At 48.2% G+C, this 20718-nt stretch overlaps 1 protein-coding gene across 1 annotated transcript in view; it reads left to right on the top strand.

The window, feature by feature from the left end:
* Nucleotides 1–18846, top strand: part of ST8SIA2 (ST8 alpha-N-acetyl-neuraminide alpha-2,8-sialyltransferase 2) — a 29213-nt gene extending 10367 nt beyond the window's left edge. The window contains exons 2-6 of the mRNA XM_059482365.1: nt 2464–2526; nt 4434–4562; nt 5078–5335; nt 8234–8527; nt 18438–18846. Coding sequence (XP_059338348.1) covers nt 2464–2526; nt 4434–4562; nt 5078–5335; nt 8234–8527; nt 18438–18723 — 1030 coding nt within the window. The 3' untranslated portion in view covers nt 18724–18846. The remainder of the gene's footprint in view (nt 1–2463; nt 2527–4433; nt 4563–5077; nt 5336–8233; nt 8528–18437) is intronic.
* Nucleotides 18847–20718: the final 1872 nt, after the last annotated feature.

Below are 20718 nucleotides of genomic sequence, written 5' to 3'. Positions count from 1 at the left end.
CCAGAGACCCCACAGCATCCTACAGCGCACGTTGCCTTCCACTGTACAAAGGGAGATTGCAGGGAAAACACCCTGAAGTTATGTTGTGGCACACCAAGCACCAAGAACTGACAGTTTGGGGCCTTTTAAGATCCATAAACCAGCTCAGACCTTCAGGCAAGTATCATGTCTCAGCTTTGGGCAGTGTCCCTGTCCTGGAGAGAGAAGCCAAGCCTGGCACAGGGAGCAGCATCTCAGGTGTCCAAAAGAGCATCGTGGCCAGCAGAGCAGTGATCCCAGTGCCATGGAAGGTGGTTAGCAGAGCCTTGCTCTCCTCCACCAGTGAGCTGCCCCCTCCCTGTTCATTTATGACAGCAGAACCCTTTGTGCCTCTGTCTGCATTGCAATATTTTTGCTTTTCACAGTGTGTGAGGAGGAGAGGGGAACCCCTGACACTGTCCTTGAGGCACTCAGCTGGCAGCCAGTCCCCTTCCCCACTGCTGCACACAGGCAGAGGTGCTCTCAACTTGTCTCCTCACATGCAGCATCTCCAGCCCCTACACCTGCCTAAATTCCAGGAGGAAGCACACAGAGCTGTCACTGGGGGCATGTGAAGCCAGGCTGGGTAAATGCATTTGAATAATACGTTGTGATGCTCTGAATCCTTCCTGCTGTAGCCACAAAACATGGATGAGGTAGGAACTAACACCTAGGGAACAGTCTTCTCTACTTCATAATTTACCTTTTTTCCTTTCACATGTGAATCAGCATGTATTCAGGGGAAAAAAAAAAAAAAACACATTTATTTCTCTAAGCTTTGTCTGTCCTACAGCGAGTGTGAAGGAGTGTGAATCCCATTTGGAAGCTCCTTCAGAGGAGATGTCTCAGAGCAGGTGCGTGGTTTGCACACTAATCCAGCCTTCTCCCACACCCTGCAGTGAACCCCATTAATGTGGAGACTTGTTAAATTCCACGAGGTTCCAGGAATGAGCCAGCCCTGCTGTTCCCTTGATGCACCAAAAAATGAAACAGCTCGCAGGCTCTCGGGTCTGCCAAAGGACAGAGGAGAGCAGGAATCGCTCTGACTTGGCCATGGATGGTCTCTGGCAGGAGGGAGGAGAGCGAAAACCATGGTGGCATTTCCAAGGGTTTGATGTTACGTGGTGCTGAGGGCTGTGCTCAGCCTAATGAGGGGATTTATGTGGCATCCTGCAAGTTTGAAAATCCTTTTTAATGGCACCAAGCACACTCGCACGCGCTTTTCCTCTTTCGTTTTTGTCTAATGCATTTGGGATTTTTTTTTCAGAACTGGTAGAAATACATTCTCCTGAGATACATTTTCATTAAGGTGTATATTTCTGGATAGCAATATTTCTGCTGGAAGAGAGTTTGGTTCTCTTTATGAGTGTGCTCATTGGGATATCTGTGCAACGGGAACAATAAAACAGAGCAATGAGTACATGGAGGTTAAAATGTGTCTGAATGGGAGCCCAGCTCCCTTGAACATCACAAGGTGGGTGGCTTGTTCTTTGTGACCCCTCTGAAAACAGCAAGCTAAGGCAAGAAGGAGCTCTGAAACCAGCTAGATGTAGGTATTTAAGTGAGGATTCACAGCTCCTGTGGATGGTGTGGTTCTCTGAAGGGGCTTGGTCCTGTTATTCAGTATAGCTTCATGGAGGTGCTGGAAACTTTGGCTGCTCATTCCCACAGGTCTTGGTCAGCCTGGTCTGACACCTGTCCTTGTGTGGTGGTGTCAGGCCATGGGAGTGACACTGCTGTCACTTCAGGTCTCAGCTCCAGCGTCTGAATGACTGTGGTGAGTTGGCCTTGGAGCTTCAGCCAAGTCACACCAGAGGTGGGGAGAAGGGGCTTGAAGGAACTCACAGGATTGGAGTGGAGCTCTGGGTCTGGCCTGGGTCCCTGGGAGCTGGAAGAGGGTACACTGAGGATATGAGGTCTCCACAAGTCATTAAATCTGTGTAAAATAGAGATATTGGATGTCCTCAGCTAAAAGCCCAGGTGAAGACAACGGTGGGATCTGTCCAGATCATTCAGTCCCCACCTGAAAAGGACAGGGCAAGTCCATTGACAGCTGGAGATGGAGGAGATCTTCTGAGTGCACTGCTAACACCTGGCTGGTAAAGAGAGGCAGAGATGTATTTAATGCAGCTGTAGGGCGCACTCTGCCGTGGCAGCAGGACCAGATGTCTGTGATGGCTGGTTAGATCACACAGGAATTATTAATTGGGGTGGCTCGGGGCGTTCTTTGCCAGAATGGCTTCATGGTCACAGCAGGGCAGTGGTGACAAGGGATGAAAAGCCCTTCAGAGGCATCAGGACATGGCCCTTCTGCATGGGGTGGGACATGGGCAGCATGGCAGTGTCTCTGCTCGGAGCCCTTCAGAGCAGGATCTCTTGACTGTTGAACAATGCTTGGCAGAAAGGAGCTGGAATTATAAATAATGCATTTCCTTTGTCTTGCAGGAGTTCTGGAGGCAGAGGTACAATCAGATCAGCTGTGAACAGCTTACATAGCAAATCTAATAGGTTTGTAAATTAGATTTTGTGTTCATTTGTTTTTGCTGTAAGGCAGCTATTAATCTGCTTCTCCTCTTCGCTGGATAGTGCTGTTCTTATTTAGCAAATGTATCTGTTCCTTTTCACTTCTGCTTTGCATTTTCTTAATCATTCCCCCCCCTCCTTCTTCCAGCTCAGTGCAATAATCATTTGCAAATAACCAAGGATCTGGAAGTTGTGGTGATTGAGAGAATGAGAAAGAGTTTACTTATTGTGAAAATAAGTCAGTGATAGAGTTGCTATTTTCCATAGTTCTAAGTGCTATTAGAGGAGCAATCACTGTGTTTGGGATCAGAGCTCCAGTTTTGTTGCAGTGCACTCCCATCACATCCCTTTGTGGCAGAGTCATTCCCAGCCCCATTCAGTGCCTCTGTGTGTCATTTTTACAAAGATTCCCTGTCAGCCCAGCCTTGCCAAGTGGCATGTTTGCAAAGGTTTGCATGACAGCATGCAAGGAAGAGTGATATCATTCTGTGGTGATGTCACCACCCGTAACCAAAACACAGAAAATGGATAAAAGAAAAAACCCAGAGTTATTCCCTGGATTGCTTTACCCTACTTCAGTCATGGTTTTTGACACCTTCTAGGTAAGGTTTCCAAGACATGAGTGATGCAGCAAAATGCAAGAAGCAAACAAATCCAACAGACTGGCAGCCTCTGGAGAGGAACTGTACACACACACATCAGGACACTGGCAGCCAGCATTTATAAACACATTTCCCTGCCTTTTCGACACATTATACAGTGTGAGCCGCAGTGTGTCCTGGGGAGCTCTTTCCCTGAGCTGGAGATACCTTCCCAGGAGCTGGATGTTTGTCCATGAGCCTGGGCCACCACCTCTGCCCCATCTCTCACTCTGCTGCCTCCTTGGGGTTTATGTGCTTTATATAAATGCATTTATTTACAAAGCATTTCCCAGCTGGAAGAAGCCCTTTGCCGTGGAGAGGGAGATTCCCTTTAGCTGATAGCAAGTGCTTTGGCTGTGTATTTTTCAGAGTGCTCTGAAGTGTGAGGGCTTTTTTGGGTCTGCAGATACACACGCAGCTTCTTGATGAGATGCTTGGCTTTTCTTTTTGGAGGGCAGCTGGCTGGAACCAAATATTTGGAAGCTCCTTCAATTCATGCAGTTTGATTTTAATGTCACAGAAGTGCTGGGGTTGATTTGCTTCTTTGAGCAGGGATTACACACTGGGGTCTCCCAGTGATCTCTGGCTGCTGCTCATTTCTTGATCTGGAACAGGGGATATGGGTACTGAAATCCTTGTGCTCAATTCTAAAAAGGAAAAAGTTTCCAATGAGCCAGCCAGTCCCTCTTAGTACAGGATGCTCACAGCCCAGTCACACAAGCAGCACCCAGCAGCTCTGCTGAATTAATTTAATTTCTCCATTGGGTAAGAGAGGGTTGCTCCTCTCTAGTGAGGATTTTAATCTTCTCCAGGAGCTGAGCTGCCTCCACTTTGGGATGTTCCTGTGTGACCACGAGGTAACAGGGCAGCCGCCTTGGCTAGGAAGATTCTTAGTGAATTTTGGGGGCTTTGGGGTGTCTTGTCTGCAAGTGCCCATCTGCCAGCCTGTCACAGTGTGTTTTTCTGTGCATGCCTGCCTGCAGCTCAGTGTGTAATGGTGTGTTTGCTGTGGAGCTGTGCCTGCCTGTCAGTCTGTGCTCGTGGAAGCGAGTGGTATTTAAGGATCACTGTCTGTCTGCTTGAGTGCAGCAGAATAGGAACAGGCTTTCACTTCTTGTTTAGCTAATAACTACAATTTGGCTTTTCTGATGAAGTTTGAATTCCAGCAGCCAGAGCTGAAGATGGTGATTAGAAGTGCCATTGGGATGCTAACGGATTCTGTCTCCCTCTCCCTGACTTTCTTTTCTCTAGAGCTGAAGTAGTAATAAATGACTCCTCATCTCCAGCTGTTGTTGACAGAAGTAATGAAAGCATTAAGCACAACATTAAACCAGCCTCATCCAAATGGAGACACAACCAGACACTCTCTTTGAAGATCAGGTACTGGTAATTACCTGTAGGACAAGAGACAGATTTGGTGCTCTCCAGTGCAAGCTGGCAAATTGTGTATCATCTAAAGAAGTCAAGGAAGAAATAAAAAGACTTAACCTCCTGCTGAGATAGGCTTCATATCTGTAAACGATTGCTTGGAAATGAGTTCTCAGCTAAGCCAGCTGGCCTGGCAACAACAAAACAAGGAACACTTGAGCCCCTGGTTTTCAGGGCAAGTGGAATTTTTGTGTGCAGGTGATGGGTCACAGAGGGAAGGAGACCCTGAGTCAACTTAGGGACCCTCACTGATGGTGGGTTGACTGTGGTACCTGGCCTGGGCAGGGATGAGTGGAGAGGGAGCAGGCAGTGAGATGGAGATATCCTTTAGTGAGCTGTGCCTGGAGAGCACGGTCAGATGGACTGGCCACAGAGTGAGGGCAGCCAGGAGGCAAGAGCTCATCTCACACCTGACCAGCTTATCTCTGCACCTCACCTGACAAAGCTCTTTTCTTCCCTGTGCTCAGAAAACAGATCTTGAAGTTCCTGGATGCCGAGAAGGACATTTCAGTGCTGAAGGGGACGCTGAAGCCGGGGGACATCATCCACTACGTCTTTGACAGGGACAGCACCATGAACGTGTCCCAGAACCTGTACGAGCTGCTGCCCCGCACCTCTCCCCTCAAGGGCAAGCAGTTCCCCAGCTGTGCCATCGTGGGCAACTCGGGGGTGCTGCTCAGCAGTGGCTGTGGCCCTGAGATTGATGCTCACAGCTTCGTCATAAGGTAGGCAGGGCACTGCTCCTAAAGCTCAGGGCTGTGGTGTTTGTGGGGTCCCCTGTGGCAGGAAGGAAATGAATCTGACTTCATGTTCTGAGAAGGCTAATTTATTTTTACATATTATTTGTTTTATTTTATTTCATTTCATTTTATTTTATTCTTACATGTTATTTATATTTTTATTTATTTATTTACTTACTTACTATATTATATATTTATATTATATTGATATAATCATTAATTATATTATCTATAATCAATAACTTATAATTGATATAATTTATATATAATTATTGATATAATTTTATATATAACCATAATATTTATATCAATAACTTACATTGATGTAATTATTAATTATGTTATTTATAATCAATACTTATAACAATCAATTTAATAATTAAATAATTAATTGTGTTGATAAATTGATATAATATATTTATATATTATTTATTATTTCTATATTTATTTATATTATTATATAATATTAATTATATCATCTCATATATTACATTATATTACATTACATTACACTACATTACATTACATTATACTGTACTAAAACTATACTAAAGAATAGAAAAAGGATACTTACAGAAGGCTTAACAAGATACTAATTAAAACTCCTGACTGCTTCCAGTCCCAACACAGCTGGACAATGATTGGTCATTAAGTAAAAAGAAATCACATGAAACCAATCAAACAACCAGCTGTTGGATAAACAATCTCCAACTGCATTCCAAAGCAGCAAAACACAGGAGAAGCAACCAGATAATTGTTGTTTTCATTTCTCTCTGAGGCTTCAAAGCTTCCCAGAAGAAATCCTGGCGAAGGGATTTTTCAGAGAATATGATGGTGACACAGAGGGGCTTTGGGAGCAGTGCAGGGGGCTGGAGTCCAGGTCAGCTGGGGCAGCACAGCCTCACGTCCCCATGTGCACTCAGAGTTCTGCTGGAAACCTTTCCACACATCCCCAAGTGCTCCCCATGTATTCTTGTAAGTGCACCTTGTCTCTTCTCATGGTGCACCATTTACCCCCTGAGCCTCCTCTTCTCTCAGACAAACCCCATCCTGGGCTCTCAGAATCCTGATTCCCTTCTGCCCTTGAGCACAAGAGTGTACCACACGATACCCTGGCACCACATGCCCAGGTGTGACACTCCCTGTGTCCCCTCTGTCCCCAGTGCTGCACTGCCCCAGGAACCTGCAGCAGACATCCTGAGCCCTGCTGGGACACACCAAATTCACTTCTGGAGGTGTCTGAAGTGGAGAGGAGGAGCTCCTGCCCTCCAAGCCCCATGCCCCTGTTAGCTGAGAGGCTGTGGAATCCACAGATGATTTATGTACATGCAGACATTTGTTTTCTGGTGAGTCTATTACAGGGACAGCCCAATCCATCAGCGGCTCACAGAGGCGGTGCTGGTGAGACGTGGGAATGAGGATAATGTCACCTCTGTCCCCCTCTCAAGCCCTGCTGCTCCAGCTGCCTGGCTGCTGGCAGCTCCAGCCTGCCCACAGGGGACAGAGCATCATCCTCAACTGGAACACAATGAGCAGAGGGAAAAACTGCTTACTGTGGTTCTGGCAAAGTTCAGCGAGGGGCATTCGTGTCGGGCAGCAAAATTGCAGGATAAAAGCTTTTCTGGATGTGAGGATGGGGATTTTGAGCAGTTTCTCTCCAGCTATGTGCTAGTGCAGGTCTGGCACAGACACACTTCCCATTGTAGGTTGTCTGAGCCACTGCTGGAGCCTGCAGCTTCCTGAGGAAGGTTTGCTCCATCCATGCAGCCTTTTCAGCAGGGCTGGCAGTGACCAGTGACTGGGTCTGTGTCCAGGATACAGCTCCAATGTTTATTTTTACTGAATTCACTCCTGTGATGAGTCAATCAAAAGGCCCCCATGCCAGTAGCTGGATTTTCCTTTAGTTTTCCCATCTGTAAGTAGGGAAAACAGTAATAATATCTGATTATCAAGGCAGATGCTTAGGATGCAATTCCTGCTCATTAAATACTGTAACTTCACTGTCAAACACCACAGCAGAGCATTCGGTGTGCAAACACATGGGTAGCCTCTGGTTTTTAGGATGCTGGGGGAGCATCTCCTGCATCTCCCCATCAGCTGGTTCCCAGTGCCATTTGCACTGTGCCATGGGCATGGCACAGACACAGATGATCCCCCTGAAGGAGCTGTAGGAAACCACTCTATAACCAGGGTGATTTGTTGGCACTTTGTCCCACGGGCCCTCAGCCCTCACGCTGCTGTGGCACAGGAGATCAAGATACATGGCCCGTAACCCACATGTACAATCTGAGAGGAGGCGCCAATGAACACTACAGAAAAAGGGTTTTTTGAGGGTCACAACCTCCAGACAGCCAGACCCTGTGGAGACCACATCCTGGCATCCCCCTCCTGCTGGTGTCAATGTCACCATGGTGCCACCAGGTCTGCTGTTTGCAGAGACTCACCAGGGGAGAAAAGGCCTTCGGGATAATGTTACTCCAGCAGGGCTGGAAGTAAGAGGCAAGTGCTTTCCTTGTGTGGAAAAGGCTGTTTTGTCTAAAATCTGCCATGAGAGCAGAGACAGGAGCTTTGTTGCTGATGTTATTTTTGAGAGGCACCAGAAGAGCCGCCACTCCCTGCAAACCACCGAGGTGACACCACAGTGGCTGACACTAGCCTTGTCCCAGGGGGACATGTGTGCACATGGGGATGGTGGCTGAGATGGAGATGGCTCATCATCACTAATTTACTGCAGAGGGTCATTCTCCCTCCTCTTCCTCCCAAAAGCGCGGGCGAACGGGCACGATGTCACCAGCCCTGGCTTTTGGCACCACTCCCCCCTCACGCCTGTCACTGCCCTCTCTCAGTGCATTAAACAGAGCTGCTGGGTGTTCTCCTTTGCAGGTGCAACCTGGCCCCCGTGCAGGAGTACTCCCAGGACGTGGGCATGAAGACAGACCTGGTGACCATGAACCCCTCGGTGATCCAGCGCGCCTTCGAGGACCTGGTGAACGAGACGTGGCGGGAGAAGCTGCTGCAGCGCCTGCACAGCCTCAACGGCAGCATCCTCTGGATCCCTGCCTTCATGGCCAAGGGGGGCAAGGAGAGGGTGGAGTGGGTCAACGAGCTCATCCTGAAGCACCACATCAACGTCAGGACTGCCTACCCCTCGCTGCGCCTGCTGCACGCGGTCCGAGGGTGAGCGCTGCTCTGCTGAGCTCCAGCCTGCATCCCCTGGGCTGGAGAGGGATCCCCGGGCTTGAGGGATTCACAGATTGTTTTCCTGCAGGAAAACAGCACCAGTTGTTCCCTTCTGCAGACGATGAGGGAGGATGGGGTGGTGGATGGTCCCTAGATAAGTGTGGTATTTGTGAGGTCCTCAGGACGGAGAGGGAATTGAGAATCTGACTTTGTGTTCTCAGAAGGCTGGTATGGTATGGTATAATAAAATATAATATAACAATATAATATAATATCATATCATATCATATCATGTTAATATTAATATGTTAACATCTTCATTAAAAATTCTATTTTATATTACTTATTATAATTTATACTTAATATTGGTATTTATATTTAGCATTAATATAATTAGTATATAATATATTATATATAATATAATATATAATTTATATTATATAATATGAGATATAATATAATATAATATAATATAATATAATATAATATAATATAATATAATATAATATAATATAATATAATATGCTATACTAAAACTATACCAAAGAATAGAGAAAAGATACTTACAGAAGGCTTAACAAGAATGAATAATAAAAACTGGTCACTGCTTCCAAAGTCCCAACACAGCTGGACCATGATAGGTCATTAAGTTAAAACAATTCTCATGTTGGATAAACAATCTCCAGCCACATTCCAAAGCAGCAAAACACAGGAGAAAAATCAGATAATTATTGTTTTCATCCCTCTCTGAGTCTTCTCAGCTTCCCAGGAGAAGAATCCTAGTTAAAGAGGATTTTTCAGAAAATGTGACAGTGGCAGATAAGAACTTGTGAGCAGGGGCTCCCCACTGTGCTCTTTGAGGGCTTTTGGCAATATCCAAACCTCCAGGGCTTTCCTGGGGCATCACCAGAACTCCCAAGGCTGTGGTTAGGGCTTTCCTTGGAGAAATGGGTGTGCACTGAGCTGGCCATGAGATTTGTCACCTTGTGCTTCAGTGACACAGGTCTGACACAGCTCCTCAAGTCACGGAGCTGCTGTGTGAGCCTGGCTGGGAGGGCAGTGACGTGGTCTGGTCCTGCTGGTCACATGAACAGGGCCAGGTGCTGGTGACTGGGTTTGCTCTGAGGGAAGGAAAGGCTCTTTCTGTTCTCTGCCTGATCTTCAGGAGACACAGCTGTGGTGGGAATGAGAAAAGAAAGAAAATGAAAGAAAGAGAGCCCCAGGGGTGAGATTTTCATGTAAATGACTTGGGAATGGGGTAGGCTCTTGCTTTTGTTCTTCATTTCTCTAGGAAGATCATGATTTTTTAGGCATTTAGGGAGTTGAGGCAGAAGTGACTTTTGCTAGAGATGACTTATGGCAGCAGTTGTCCTCTGATCCTGACCAGACCCTGTTAATCTCACAGGATGGCAATTTCCTGGTGTAGCTGGTGCTCCCACCATTAAAAAGCCTCAGCAGTAGTGTTCCTTGATTTCTTTGAGCTCTTCTCCTGCACATCTCTGAGTCTCAGCTGGTCCCTGCTGGTGTTTCCTGTCCCAGCTCAGGCTGTGTCAGTGCTGGGGGTGGGTTGGGGACAGGTTTTGGGGTCGTTTCAGCCAGGAGCAAGCCCAAGGAGGGGCTCTAGGGCAGCCTGGGAGGAGTGGAGTGGCTCCATGGTGCCTCACAGGCAGCAATAATCAGCAAGTACCACTTCTGCCCCAAGTGTTAGAGGCTGCCCTGGGCCAGAGAGGGAAGTTCTCTCACAGAAAACACTGGCTTTGAGGTAAAGAAAGGGAAGGAAATGATGCCACAACTCACAGAAGGGGAAGACAGGAAGGAAAAAAAAATCCCACAACCCAAATTCAGAGCTATTTCTAGCCATAATTGACTTACTTTCATCTGTCAAAATAGAATTAAGCTGCTGTAATAAGCCCTCTAAATCAACAGGCTGCTAATCCTGTGCTGGCAACCATTCCCAGTGCCAGAAAGTTCCCATAGGAAGCTTTGCAGAGGAGTTGGCAAGGGTTAGGCATCCCTTTCCCATGGGAGAGGAGGATGCCTCCACAGGCTCAGCTGCTGGGCTTATCTTCCAGCTCACAGCATCTCGCTGGCCCCTCTGTGTCCCTGTGGTCCAGCTGGGCTGGCTGTCCCTGGTTGGAGCCACCACCTGTGGCTGGCAGGAGCTGCCTGGCTGCAGGAGGTGCAGGGATTTTGGGAGAAGCCCTGGGGCTCAGTGCTGTGTCGTGCACGGAGCAATGCAGACATGGCTTGGAGCAGGGACTTCCTGGAATCCTGGAATCTTTCCTTTCTTCCTGGAATCCTGGAATCTTTCCTGGAATCCTTCCTTGCTGGAATCCTGGAATCCTTCCTGGAATTTTTCCTGGAATCCTTCCTTCCTGGAATCCTGGAATCTTCCTGGAATCCTTCCTTCCTTCCAGGAATCCTGGAATCTTCCTGAAATCCTTCCTTCCTTCCTGGAATCCCTCCTTCCTTCCTGGAAACCTTCCTGGAATCCATCCTTCCTTCCTGGAATCCTTCCTTCCAGGAATCCTGGAATCTTCCTGAAATCCTTTCTTCCTTCCTGGAATCCTCCCTTCCTTCTCTCTTGGAATCCTTCCTGGAATTCTTCCTTCCTTCCTTCCCTCTTGGAATCCTTCCTGGAATCCTTCCTTCCTTCTTGGAGTCCTTCCTTCCTCTTGGAATCCTTTCTGGAATCCTTCCTTCCTGGAATCCTCTCTTCCTTCCTTCAGTGTAACTCCACTGGGCTCTCATGCAGGGAATGGGGTTTTGTGCTTCTCAGAACCCCCAGGGGCTCAGAGAGGTGCAGCCAGTGAGGGCAGCAGGCACCTGAGGTGAGCTGGGGGTGCTGCAGGTGGCTGGTGCTGGTGTCAGACCCCAGGGTCCTGGTTGGAAACACATCCAAGCCCTCCCTGGGCTGCTCACCGTGCTGGGGCAGGGCCAGGAGGCTCCTGGCAGCACAGGGCAGCACTAATTCGATTATAACCACAGGGGCCAGTGCTGATCCTCGTCAGGGATTGCCCTCCAAGCCACGGGAGCTGCTGCCTGACCTGCCCTGATGCTCTCACACTCATCAGCAGCAAAACAAGGATGCCCACTGATTAGCAATTAGTCTAATGAGAAGTGCAGCCCCCTCGGAAAGGCAGAGCTGATGGGAGCACTGCAGCACTGACCCAGGAGTTCACAGAGGGCTCACCCAGGGCTGGGGGTGAGGGGCTGGGCTGTTCTCAGTCACTGTTAACCCTTTCCTTGGTGCAAGCTTGGAACTTGTGTGGATTTGAGTGACTGAGGCAGAACTGAATGAACTGGGCACAGCTCAGGGAGGTGGGCGATGAGCTTGGTGCTGTGTAGGAAATCTCTCAGGTACCAATTGACCATCTGCTCAGGGTAATTGATGTGATGTGGTTTGGGGTGAGGGAGGCCTTCCTCAGGACCAGAATCACCAGGAGTTTGCTTATCCATCTTCTGTGTCACTGTCCAGTTCCTAGGATCATATTTTTGCTTATGAAAGGTATGGTCTCCTCTGTCTCTGCAGCTCTCTCTGTGCTGGTTCATAGCACTGTGGTTTTATTTGACAGATCTGAGATTTGTGAAGCAAATACATTTTGTGGCTTGTGGTGTGCAGCAGAGAATGAAAAACCCACAAATCCCCTCAGCACATCCCTCTGTGCTGCAGTGGGCTGCTGCTGCAGAGAGGTCCCATCTTCTCCCTTTTTGGATAAAACTACTTTTTACCATCTAACTTGAGTTGATTTTGAACTCACAAAGAAATAAGAAATGGGGGAAGTTTTCCAGACAAGGCACCCCTATTTTTTTTTTCCAAGGAATAACACTTTCTACAAAGGCTGACATCTCAGCCAACTTCAATTTGGCCACAAAAGTGTTGCCTTTTCTTTCTCCACTACCAGCAAAACACATTTGTGAGCCCTTGACTTCTCCTTGAACCACGGTATTTATTGTCCTGCTCTGCTTTCCCTCAAACCAAAACTCATTTCAAGTGGCAATTGAGCCTTTTTCCTATAATTTTCAGTGCATTTTGGGGCATTTGTAGAGGGTGCATTGCCGAGATAAGTAAAAAGCATTTGGTTTTGTTGTCCTTAACAGCATCATTTGAGACATCACCTTTCAAGCTGTGAGGGTGCTTTAAATGTTTGCTGATAGTGGCAGGCTTTTCTCACAGTTCAGCTCTCACCAGGAGGGGAGAGAGCCTTCAGCATTGCAGTGCAGGAGCTCAGAAAGGAGCCAGGTCACCCCCAGGGATGGAGAGGGGACAGTTTAGTGGCAGCTGCTGTTTGTTTCAGGGTGTGTGGATGCTTTGCTTTGCAGTGGTTCCATGAAATGTCCCCTGAGCAATTCCTCTGGCAAGAGGAGCCAGCAAACCCCTTACAAGGTGCCTGTTAGTGTCTCCAAAAATCCTTGTAATCCCCATTGCCAAGCAGCTTTTGTTAGAGAAATAACATGGAATGCAGGCAGAGAGGGAAATAATTGTGTTGGGAGGTTTGTCTGTCACTCCTTGCAGGGAATTCAGGGCCGTGTTTCACTTTGTCTGATCTGCTCTAGCATTTCTCTCTGTGTCTATCACAAGGGGCTCTTGGCAGTAACCAATTCCAGCCCCATAAGATTTTGTTAAGGGCTTCTTGAGGGAGAAAAAAAAAAATTAAAAATCAATAAACCTTCCAGCTCCTTGGCTTGGTCTCCCATTAGGTTTAAATCCAAGCAGCTGTGACAGCTGTTGTGTGCTCTTCAGGACAATCATGCACTCAGAATCATCAGTTTCTCCCGACCTGTTCCTTCCACTGCATCCCTCCACAGCCTCTGCTTTTCTCTAACACATCACTCAGCTCCTGCTTTTCCTTTTCTCTTTTCCTTTTTTTCTCCCAGCTCTGTTTTTCTCACCCTCTGTCTCAGGGTTGTTTCTGCTGTGCCCAGCAGTGTCAGGCCAGCATCAATCACTTGTGTGTTTTCCAAAGCAGCTCCTTCATGCTTCCTCCCTGATGGAGTTTCATGCTTACAGAGGCTCCTCTGAAATACCTGCTCTGGGGTCTTGTGCCTTAAAGCCCTTCCCCTAAACATTAAATAAATGGTTTAAGAATTGTTGTCCTGCACTCAGATAAAGCAAAAGGATGTCCAAAGGGTGCAGGGAGAGAAAACAGCCATTCACAAGTGTGTGAGTGGAGTGGGGTGTGAGGGGGAGCTGTGAACACCCATAAAGCCATGTGTGGGTTAGATCAGTGGAAATCCTGCAGAAAAAGCCCTTGTGTGAGCTGTTATCCTCTCCTCTTCTGCACTTGAGGCACCTTGAACCCGAGCTGTGGTGTGTCTGCACTGGGGGCCCGAGAGAGTCAATTTGTTCCTGTTAATCTGGAAGATTCAGTCTTTTCTTTTTCAAAAGAAGTGAAGGGGCATAGAAAGGAAAGGTGAAATAAAGAAGGTTATTCTCAATTATTTTCCCTTTTTGTCTGTTTAGAAAAGCTTTAACTTGAGGGTATTGAGTACCATAGTGTTTGAAAAAACATCACAGCTCAAGATCTGGAGGAGAGGAGAGTTTTTTATCTGTGGCTCATTTGCTTGTGCAAAGTCACCAAAGGCAGAACCAGGCTACATGGTCTGGATCCAGTCTAGACAAGGGGGCTGGGTTTGGTGTTTGGGCTTTGCCCAGCCTGTGGATAAAGCCCAGCTGACACCAGAGGCAGTTTTTGGAGTCAGTGTTAGCATTGGATGGGACATTGGATGGGGACATGCCTATTCCTGCTTGTCCAGCACAGCTCTCATCACTGCTTGTGGCTGTTCTGGTGGAGGTGACAGAGGAAACTCCATACTTGGACAGGAAGAGGGCTGGGAAAATGCTGAATGGGGGATATCAGCTGCTCCCTGAACTCCAGCACTTCATCTCCATCCACCCAGCTCTGGGTTCTGTCCCCCCTGCACCAGCCTCAGTCAGGGCACTCACTCTGGTTATCTGTGCCTGGTTTCCCTGGCTGTTCCTGGAGCAGGGTGTGTGTGGCAGCCTGATAAAACACTGCTGCCACTCAAGGGGCAGCACCTCCACAACAGCCTGTGTTTATATCACCCTTTTATGAATTAGCTTTTTTAAAAGAGTCCCAAATTCCATTATTTCAGCTCTTCTGATTTGTATCATGAAATAATGCAGCTGATAACTGCTGAAATTTGATTTCTTCGTTGACCCATGTCTTTTATTAATTTCATCAGGGCAATGGATTTTCTGTTAATTTTCTCCTGTGGGCTAACCCTTACCAGGAGGTTTAGGTTTTTCTCAGGCATGTCAGGTTGGTGAGCAGGGAGAAGACCCCTGCCCCCTCTAGCATGAATGCTGCATGCAGGGAGGAGTTCTGCATTCCAGCCCAGATCCAGGCCAGGCTCTTCTGCTCACATTCAGTGATGCTGGGGAGGATGAGCACTCTCGGGGTGGTGTGGCACCTGCTCCAGGTGTGCAGTGGGGAAGTGCCACCTTCCCTGGCTCATGTGGCAGCTGTGACACTGCCTAGGGCAGTGCCAGTGTTGCCTCCTGCACGATTCCCACCGGGCTCTGAGGTCCCAGCACAGCAGTTTCCTTCCCTGAGAAAAGGCCCCTGGCAGAGGTTCTGCCTTAGGAACCTTCTGATCATCTCCATTGAGGATGAGGAGATGAGGAGCAGCCAGAACCATCTCCCAGCTGGAGGATGAGACTCTCTGAGCTGCTCTTGTTCAGTCTCAGTTCAAGAACGTGTCAGGGCTTGTGTCTAGGCAGCCTCCTTACAGAAGATGGCCTTGAAGATCTGATGGCATTTTCCATCTGTCACCACCATGATCTGAAACCAGAGCTGTCTCAGGCAGTGTTTCTCTGACAGAATCATGGTTCCTGTTCTGATCCTAATCCTTCTCAGGCTCCTGCCTATCTCCTGCATCCACCCCTGAGGGTTTATTTACAGACACAGCACCAGCTCCTCACTGGGAGAACGGCTCTTAGAACACAGGTATTGGGCTTCAGGACTGCTCTTTGCTCTTCTCTTTTAATTGCTGTCTCTTTCCATAAAATGTTGCAGTTAATAGTTATGGTGATTGGTGTAGCCAGTTTGAAAAATAATTACTGCCTGCTTCGAGATTATCTTTCCTCCTAATTAAAATCCTGGACCTCACATATTAAAGGTGTGCTGTTGACACAGCATCCCATGTGCGCCCAGACAACCTCATTTGGATTTACAGAATTAATTAGGTTTTATTTCCATCCCCAGCTGTTCTCTCCTGCACCAGGGTTGTGGCTGCTGTCTCAGCTGGACAGTGGTGGGAGAGATAAGAGGAAGGTCTTGCATATTTCCCATCACAAACCAGTCATTAAAAAGTATTTCCCAGACCTCAGCAGAGGATTTCCCACCTTCACTGTGCAGGAAACAAATTGCAGGAGCTGTGGCATGGCCTGTTTTGTGGATTGGGCATTATGTGTTATGTTCTGTCATCCCTGTGGGTGGTTTGGGACAGCCTGGAGTCCCTCACCCCCTCTCAGAGCTGCACTGAGAATTTATAATGCTGCATGAGTGAGGTTTTTGAAATGCCCTGCCTGCAACAAAGGGAAACACAGACAAAAGAGCCAGGTTTTAATTTTCATTATTAAAAACTGACCTGTCAGTGTATTATCAAGTGAGTGCTCACTAGCTGCATTTGGTGACATGGATACACTGGGCTGGTTGTGTTAGGGATGTTTTAGGGTGGTGGTTTATGCACACTTGTTGGGATTGGTGAGGATTTTGTGTGTGCTGGGCTGCAGAGGTCAGCATGTGTCTGTAGGGTGCTTCAGTGCCTGACCCAGGTCATTTTTCTCATTGTTAATATGCATGAAACTGCATGGTCACATGCATGGCCTGTGCCTCTGTACAATGATGTGCCTCTGTACATCATTTCATCCTGCTGCCAGGGTCCTTGGATGTTCATGGAGTGTTTACAGCCTCTCAGCAGAACACAAAAGTCAGTGTTTTGGGAGGGCAAAAGGTCACCAGTATTTTTCTGTGTTAGAAATGAGAGTTTTGAGGCTAAAGCAGCTGCAGGACAAACCCAGACAGTTGTCCTTCCCTCAAAGCCAGCTGCTTAATATGACTTGACGGTTCCTCCCAGGTGGCTTCCCTGCTGCATGAGGAGACCCTAATTCACTGTGTTAAATGGTTGTGATAATCTCCCATTTCCCTCTGCACACTGGGGGGCTAATGTGCTTACCCATAAACTCATCAAGGAGGCTGCTTTATGGATACCTGTGGGAGCAGGTGGCTGTGGCACTGCAGAGAGCTCTGCTGGCTCCCCCAGCACAGCCCCGTGGCTGGGCAAGCACAGGAAATGCTGATTCTACTGCTTTTCCCCCAGTTTCTTGCTCTGTTTTTGTGCTGGATGCCAGCATGAGCCAGGCAAACATCTCCTTCCCAAAACATCATATTCATCCTTTACTTGAACCCCTGGGTGTGCCACCCCAAAAAACTGTCTCTGCGCCCTTCCTGCATATGCTGAGGAGGTCACTCTGCTTCCAGAATTTGATTCACCAGAAAAGTCAATTTTTTTTCTCTTATCTGGCTGAGAACAAGCAAGCACGTTTTGTGCCTGTGTTGCTAAATTTTAATGGCTTTCTTGAAAAGCTAATTTGCAGGATTAAGGCTCAGCTCTCCCAAGGGTTCCTGCTGTCTGAGCACCAGACCCTCAGGAGCCCAGCAGAAAGTGCAAATGAGAAGCAAGGCACTTCCTGGGGCTTCACTGCCCTGCAGGACCTGCCTCAGGATCCCAAACACCTGGAGAGGGCACAGAAGTGCCACGTGCTCTGTTTGTCCAAGGCTGCCAGTCACTCACCTTTAAAAGTAATCCAAGGGCTCAGAGAGGCTGGGGCACAGCAGGATGTGCTGCCTGATCCAGCCCTGCCTGCTCTGGGGCAGTTTTGGCATCACACATGCTGGGGGAGGAGGGACTGTGCCTGATGGGGATCTTTTCTACCTCCCCAAACCGTTTCCTTTCTCATTTTGCTCCTCTGACAGTGTTTTCCTGAGCAAAGCAGATAAGTTGCTTTTGCAATAAATACGGGGCGTTGGAAACATCATCTTACAGGATGTTGATTCTGCAATAATTTTTATCAGCAGCCCAAAATGCCACAGCTGATACCATTTCTGCTGCTGCATCACTCCATCCCTCCATGCTTCCGCTGTTCTTTTTACCATCCCTCATAAAAACTAACGTGTTTCCCAGCAGTGAGCGCAGCTGACCTCCATATCTCACATTTTCTGTTGCAGCGTGCCATATTGTGTGTCTGATGGGCTCGTGCTGCCGAGGGTGGTGATGAATCTTGGTCCAGGATCACAGCAGCAGTGACTGGGTGTAATGGGAACTCAGCAGTGCATTTTAGCTCTTTCAGCCTGGTGACCCTTTGTTCCGAGGCAGATGTTTTTCTAGCCCTGTCGTGTTTGCTGTCAGAGCAAAATCTCCATTCATCAATGAAAGCCATCAGCATGTGTTTGACTGTGTCTGCTTTGAGGGCTTGTTGGAGTCTACTTGACATGTGGATGCTTTGGTCTGTGGTATTGATCTCCAGGGTTGATTGGAAGATAATTGTAGGCTGAAGTACCCAGAGCCACTGTTGCAAGCAATTTGTTTTTCATAAAGTATTGTCGAGGCACGAGATGCTTCAGTGCCATGGCAACAAGTGAGATGTAACCAGCAGGCAGAGAGCAGGAGCATGCAGTCCCTGGAGAGGCTTTTCCTTGGCATGGAGAGCCCTGCCAGTCAGAATCCTCTCACTTTGCATCACCAATACACCTCAGTGAGGGGCTGGAGAGGGAGAAGGTGCAGGGCAGGGTGTGCTGTGTGAATAACAGGTTCCAGGGTGTGCTGTGTGAATACCAGCTCCATGTGCTGTGTGACCAACAGGCTCCGTGTCCCTTTGCAGGTACTGGCTGACCAACAAGGTGCACATCAAGCGCCCCACCACCGGCCTCCTCATGTACACCCTGGCCACCCGCTTCTGCAACCAGATCTATCTCTATGGCTTCTGGCCCTTCCCCCTGGACCAGAACCAGAACCCAGTCAAGTACCACTACTACGACAGCCTCAAGTACGGCTACACCTCGCAGGCCAGCCCGCACACCATGCCCCTGGAGTTCAAAGCCTTAAAGACGCTGCACCAGCAAGGAGCCTTGAAGCTGACTGTGGGGGAGTGTGATGGGGCCACGTAGGCTGGTCCCCAGGCACGTTCCTGCACAGCCACAGGAGGAGGGAGGGGGCAGAAAGGACGAGTGGTGCCTGGCGGGGTTGGTCATCTTCGTTTGGGCGACACAAATATATCTACGTGGTACCTATATATATTGACCTGAGTGTTATAACTGTTTGGTGTTCACCAAGGGAGGGGCAGGAGAGATGCAGGGGCGTCTCACAGGACTGGCCTGGGCAAGACCCCCCTTGCTGTGGGGCTTGCTGGACTCGAGGGGTGTTTGCCTTGCACGGGAGAGGTGTGGAGGTGGCCTTGGTTCCTGCGGGGTGTTGGGGATGGTAACCGTGAGCCGTTTGTCGTGACTGGTGCCAGGTTGGTAGTTAGTTTGTTTGGCCAAGGGCAGCGAGGTGTGTCCTTGGCCCCATGCTCGTGGCGGGGAGGGGAAGGGGCAGGGAGGGGGGGTGGGCAGGGAAGGTTTGTTGGTGGCTCTCACAGCCCAGGGTCCTGTGGCACCGAGCGGGAGCCGGGTCCTGCCCTGCAGGGATCAGTGCCCAGATCCATCCAAACACAGGGTGGGCACAGCCTTGGGAGCAGGGGAAGCCTCTGGGGCTGCAGGAGGTGGCAGGGAGCAGAGCTGAGCTGATCCCAGTGACACTCACATGTGTGTGAGGGGCTGCAGAGAGGCGCTGGGCAGGGGGATGGAGAGGAGGATGCTGAATGTGGTGAGGAGGATGCTGAATGTGGTGAGGAGGATGCTGAAGGTGTATTTCTTGTCCTTTTCTGAGGAGCAGAGATGCTGGAATGTCACAGGAAGGAGCTTTGCTGCCACAAAGCAGCACCATTAGTATTGAGCAGTCTCACCGTGTCACAAGGACATCCAGCATCTGTCAGGGCTTGTGAAAACCATAAGTATATCCAGCTCTAATTCCTCAAATTCCCAACTGTTCCCTCTAAGCAGCCTGCCTTCTTTCCTCCTCCAAAAACTGCCAAAATATGGATGATAGGCCTAGACCCAGCCAAGCAGAAAGACCACAGGACTTCAAGGGACTTTTTCAAGTCTAAATAATTTATTTTCAGTTTCTCCCCGAAGAGCCAGCACACTGTGCTGAATTCCTGGAGTCCCACTCTGTCAGTCCTTTCAAGCCCTAATTATCTCTCACTCCCAACAGTTAAATAGGATGTCAGATGGATCTTGATGGGATGCTTGCCTAGTGATGAACATCATAGAAATAATCTTTTCCTTTTTTTTTTTTTTTCCTGCCAGACACAACCCAAAATACAAAGAATTTTTTTATAACCACATTTGCTTTTCTCTGATTTTCGGGGGGTTTTGAAGGAAGCAACTAGATTGATCTGATGATTCTGTTTTATTTTCTGCCTCTGTGGCCTATTCTGTTTGTCTCCTAATTAGCACTCAGTGCCAGAATGCAGGTGAGTGCAGGGTTCAGCAAGGGCTGTTTGGGTGTAATTGGTGGAAGAGTAAATAACGCTGCCCAGGCAGACCTCAGGCGTGCCCTCCACTGCTGCCATGGCTGGCTATCATCACCTTTGGGCCTCCTCCTGCTGCTGTGTTTTTTAAGTTAAAAAGTGTACAGTTTGGGGCTGAAATACTTGACATTGTCTCTTTAAAATCTGAGTGCTTCAAGTGGTAAAAAGAAGAGCTCACTTTCATGTTTTGGGCCGTAAAAGCTACTGTACCCACAGGAGCCTCCAGCCTGCTAATTAGTGTCAGATGAAGATGGCTAAGATTAAGGTATAAGCAACATTATAGTGGATAAATGTGGGCTAATCTGCCACTGAGGGGATGTTTCTTTCCGGCACCAGAAAATCGTTTCTTTCATGTCTTTTTTTTTTTATTTTTTTAAACCTGGTGCCTTTTTTTTTTTCTCCCCGCATATTATTTTTACTTGACTTTAATTTCACAATAAAGCTAAACCTGGCTGTGAACCTCAGCTTAAGCTGAGACAGAGAGTGAAACTGCAGGATGGAAGTAATCTGCAATCCCAGGGAGCTTCCCACT

This window comes from Ammospiza nelsoni, chromosome 14 (genome assembly GCF_027579445.1).
Source record: "Ammospiza nelsoni isolate bAmmNel1 chromosome 14, bAmmNel1.pri, whole genome shotgun sequence".
Classification (NCBI taxonomy): Eukaryota; Metazoa; Chordata; class Aves; order Passeriformes; family Passerellidae; genus Ammospiza; species Ammospiza nelsoni.
The sequence above is the reverse complement of the archived record's forward strand: the minus strand, read 5'-3'. Positions and strand labels throughout refer to the sequence as shown.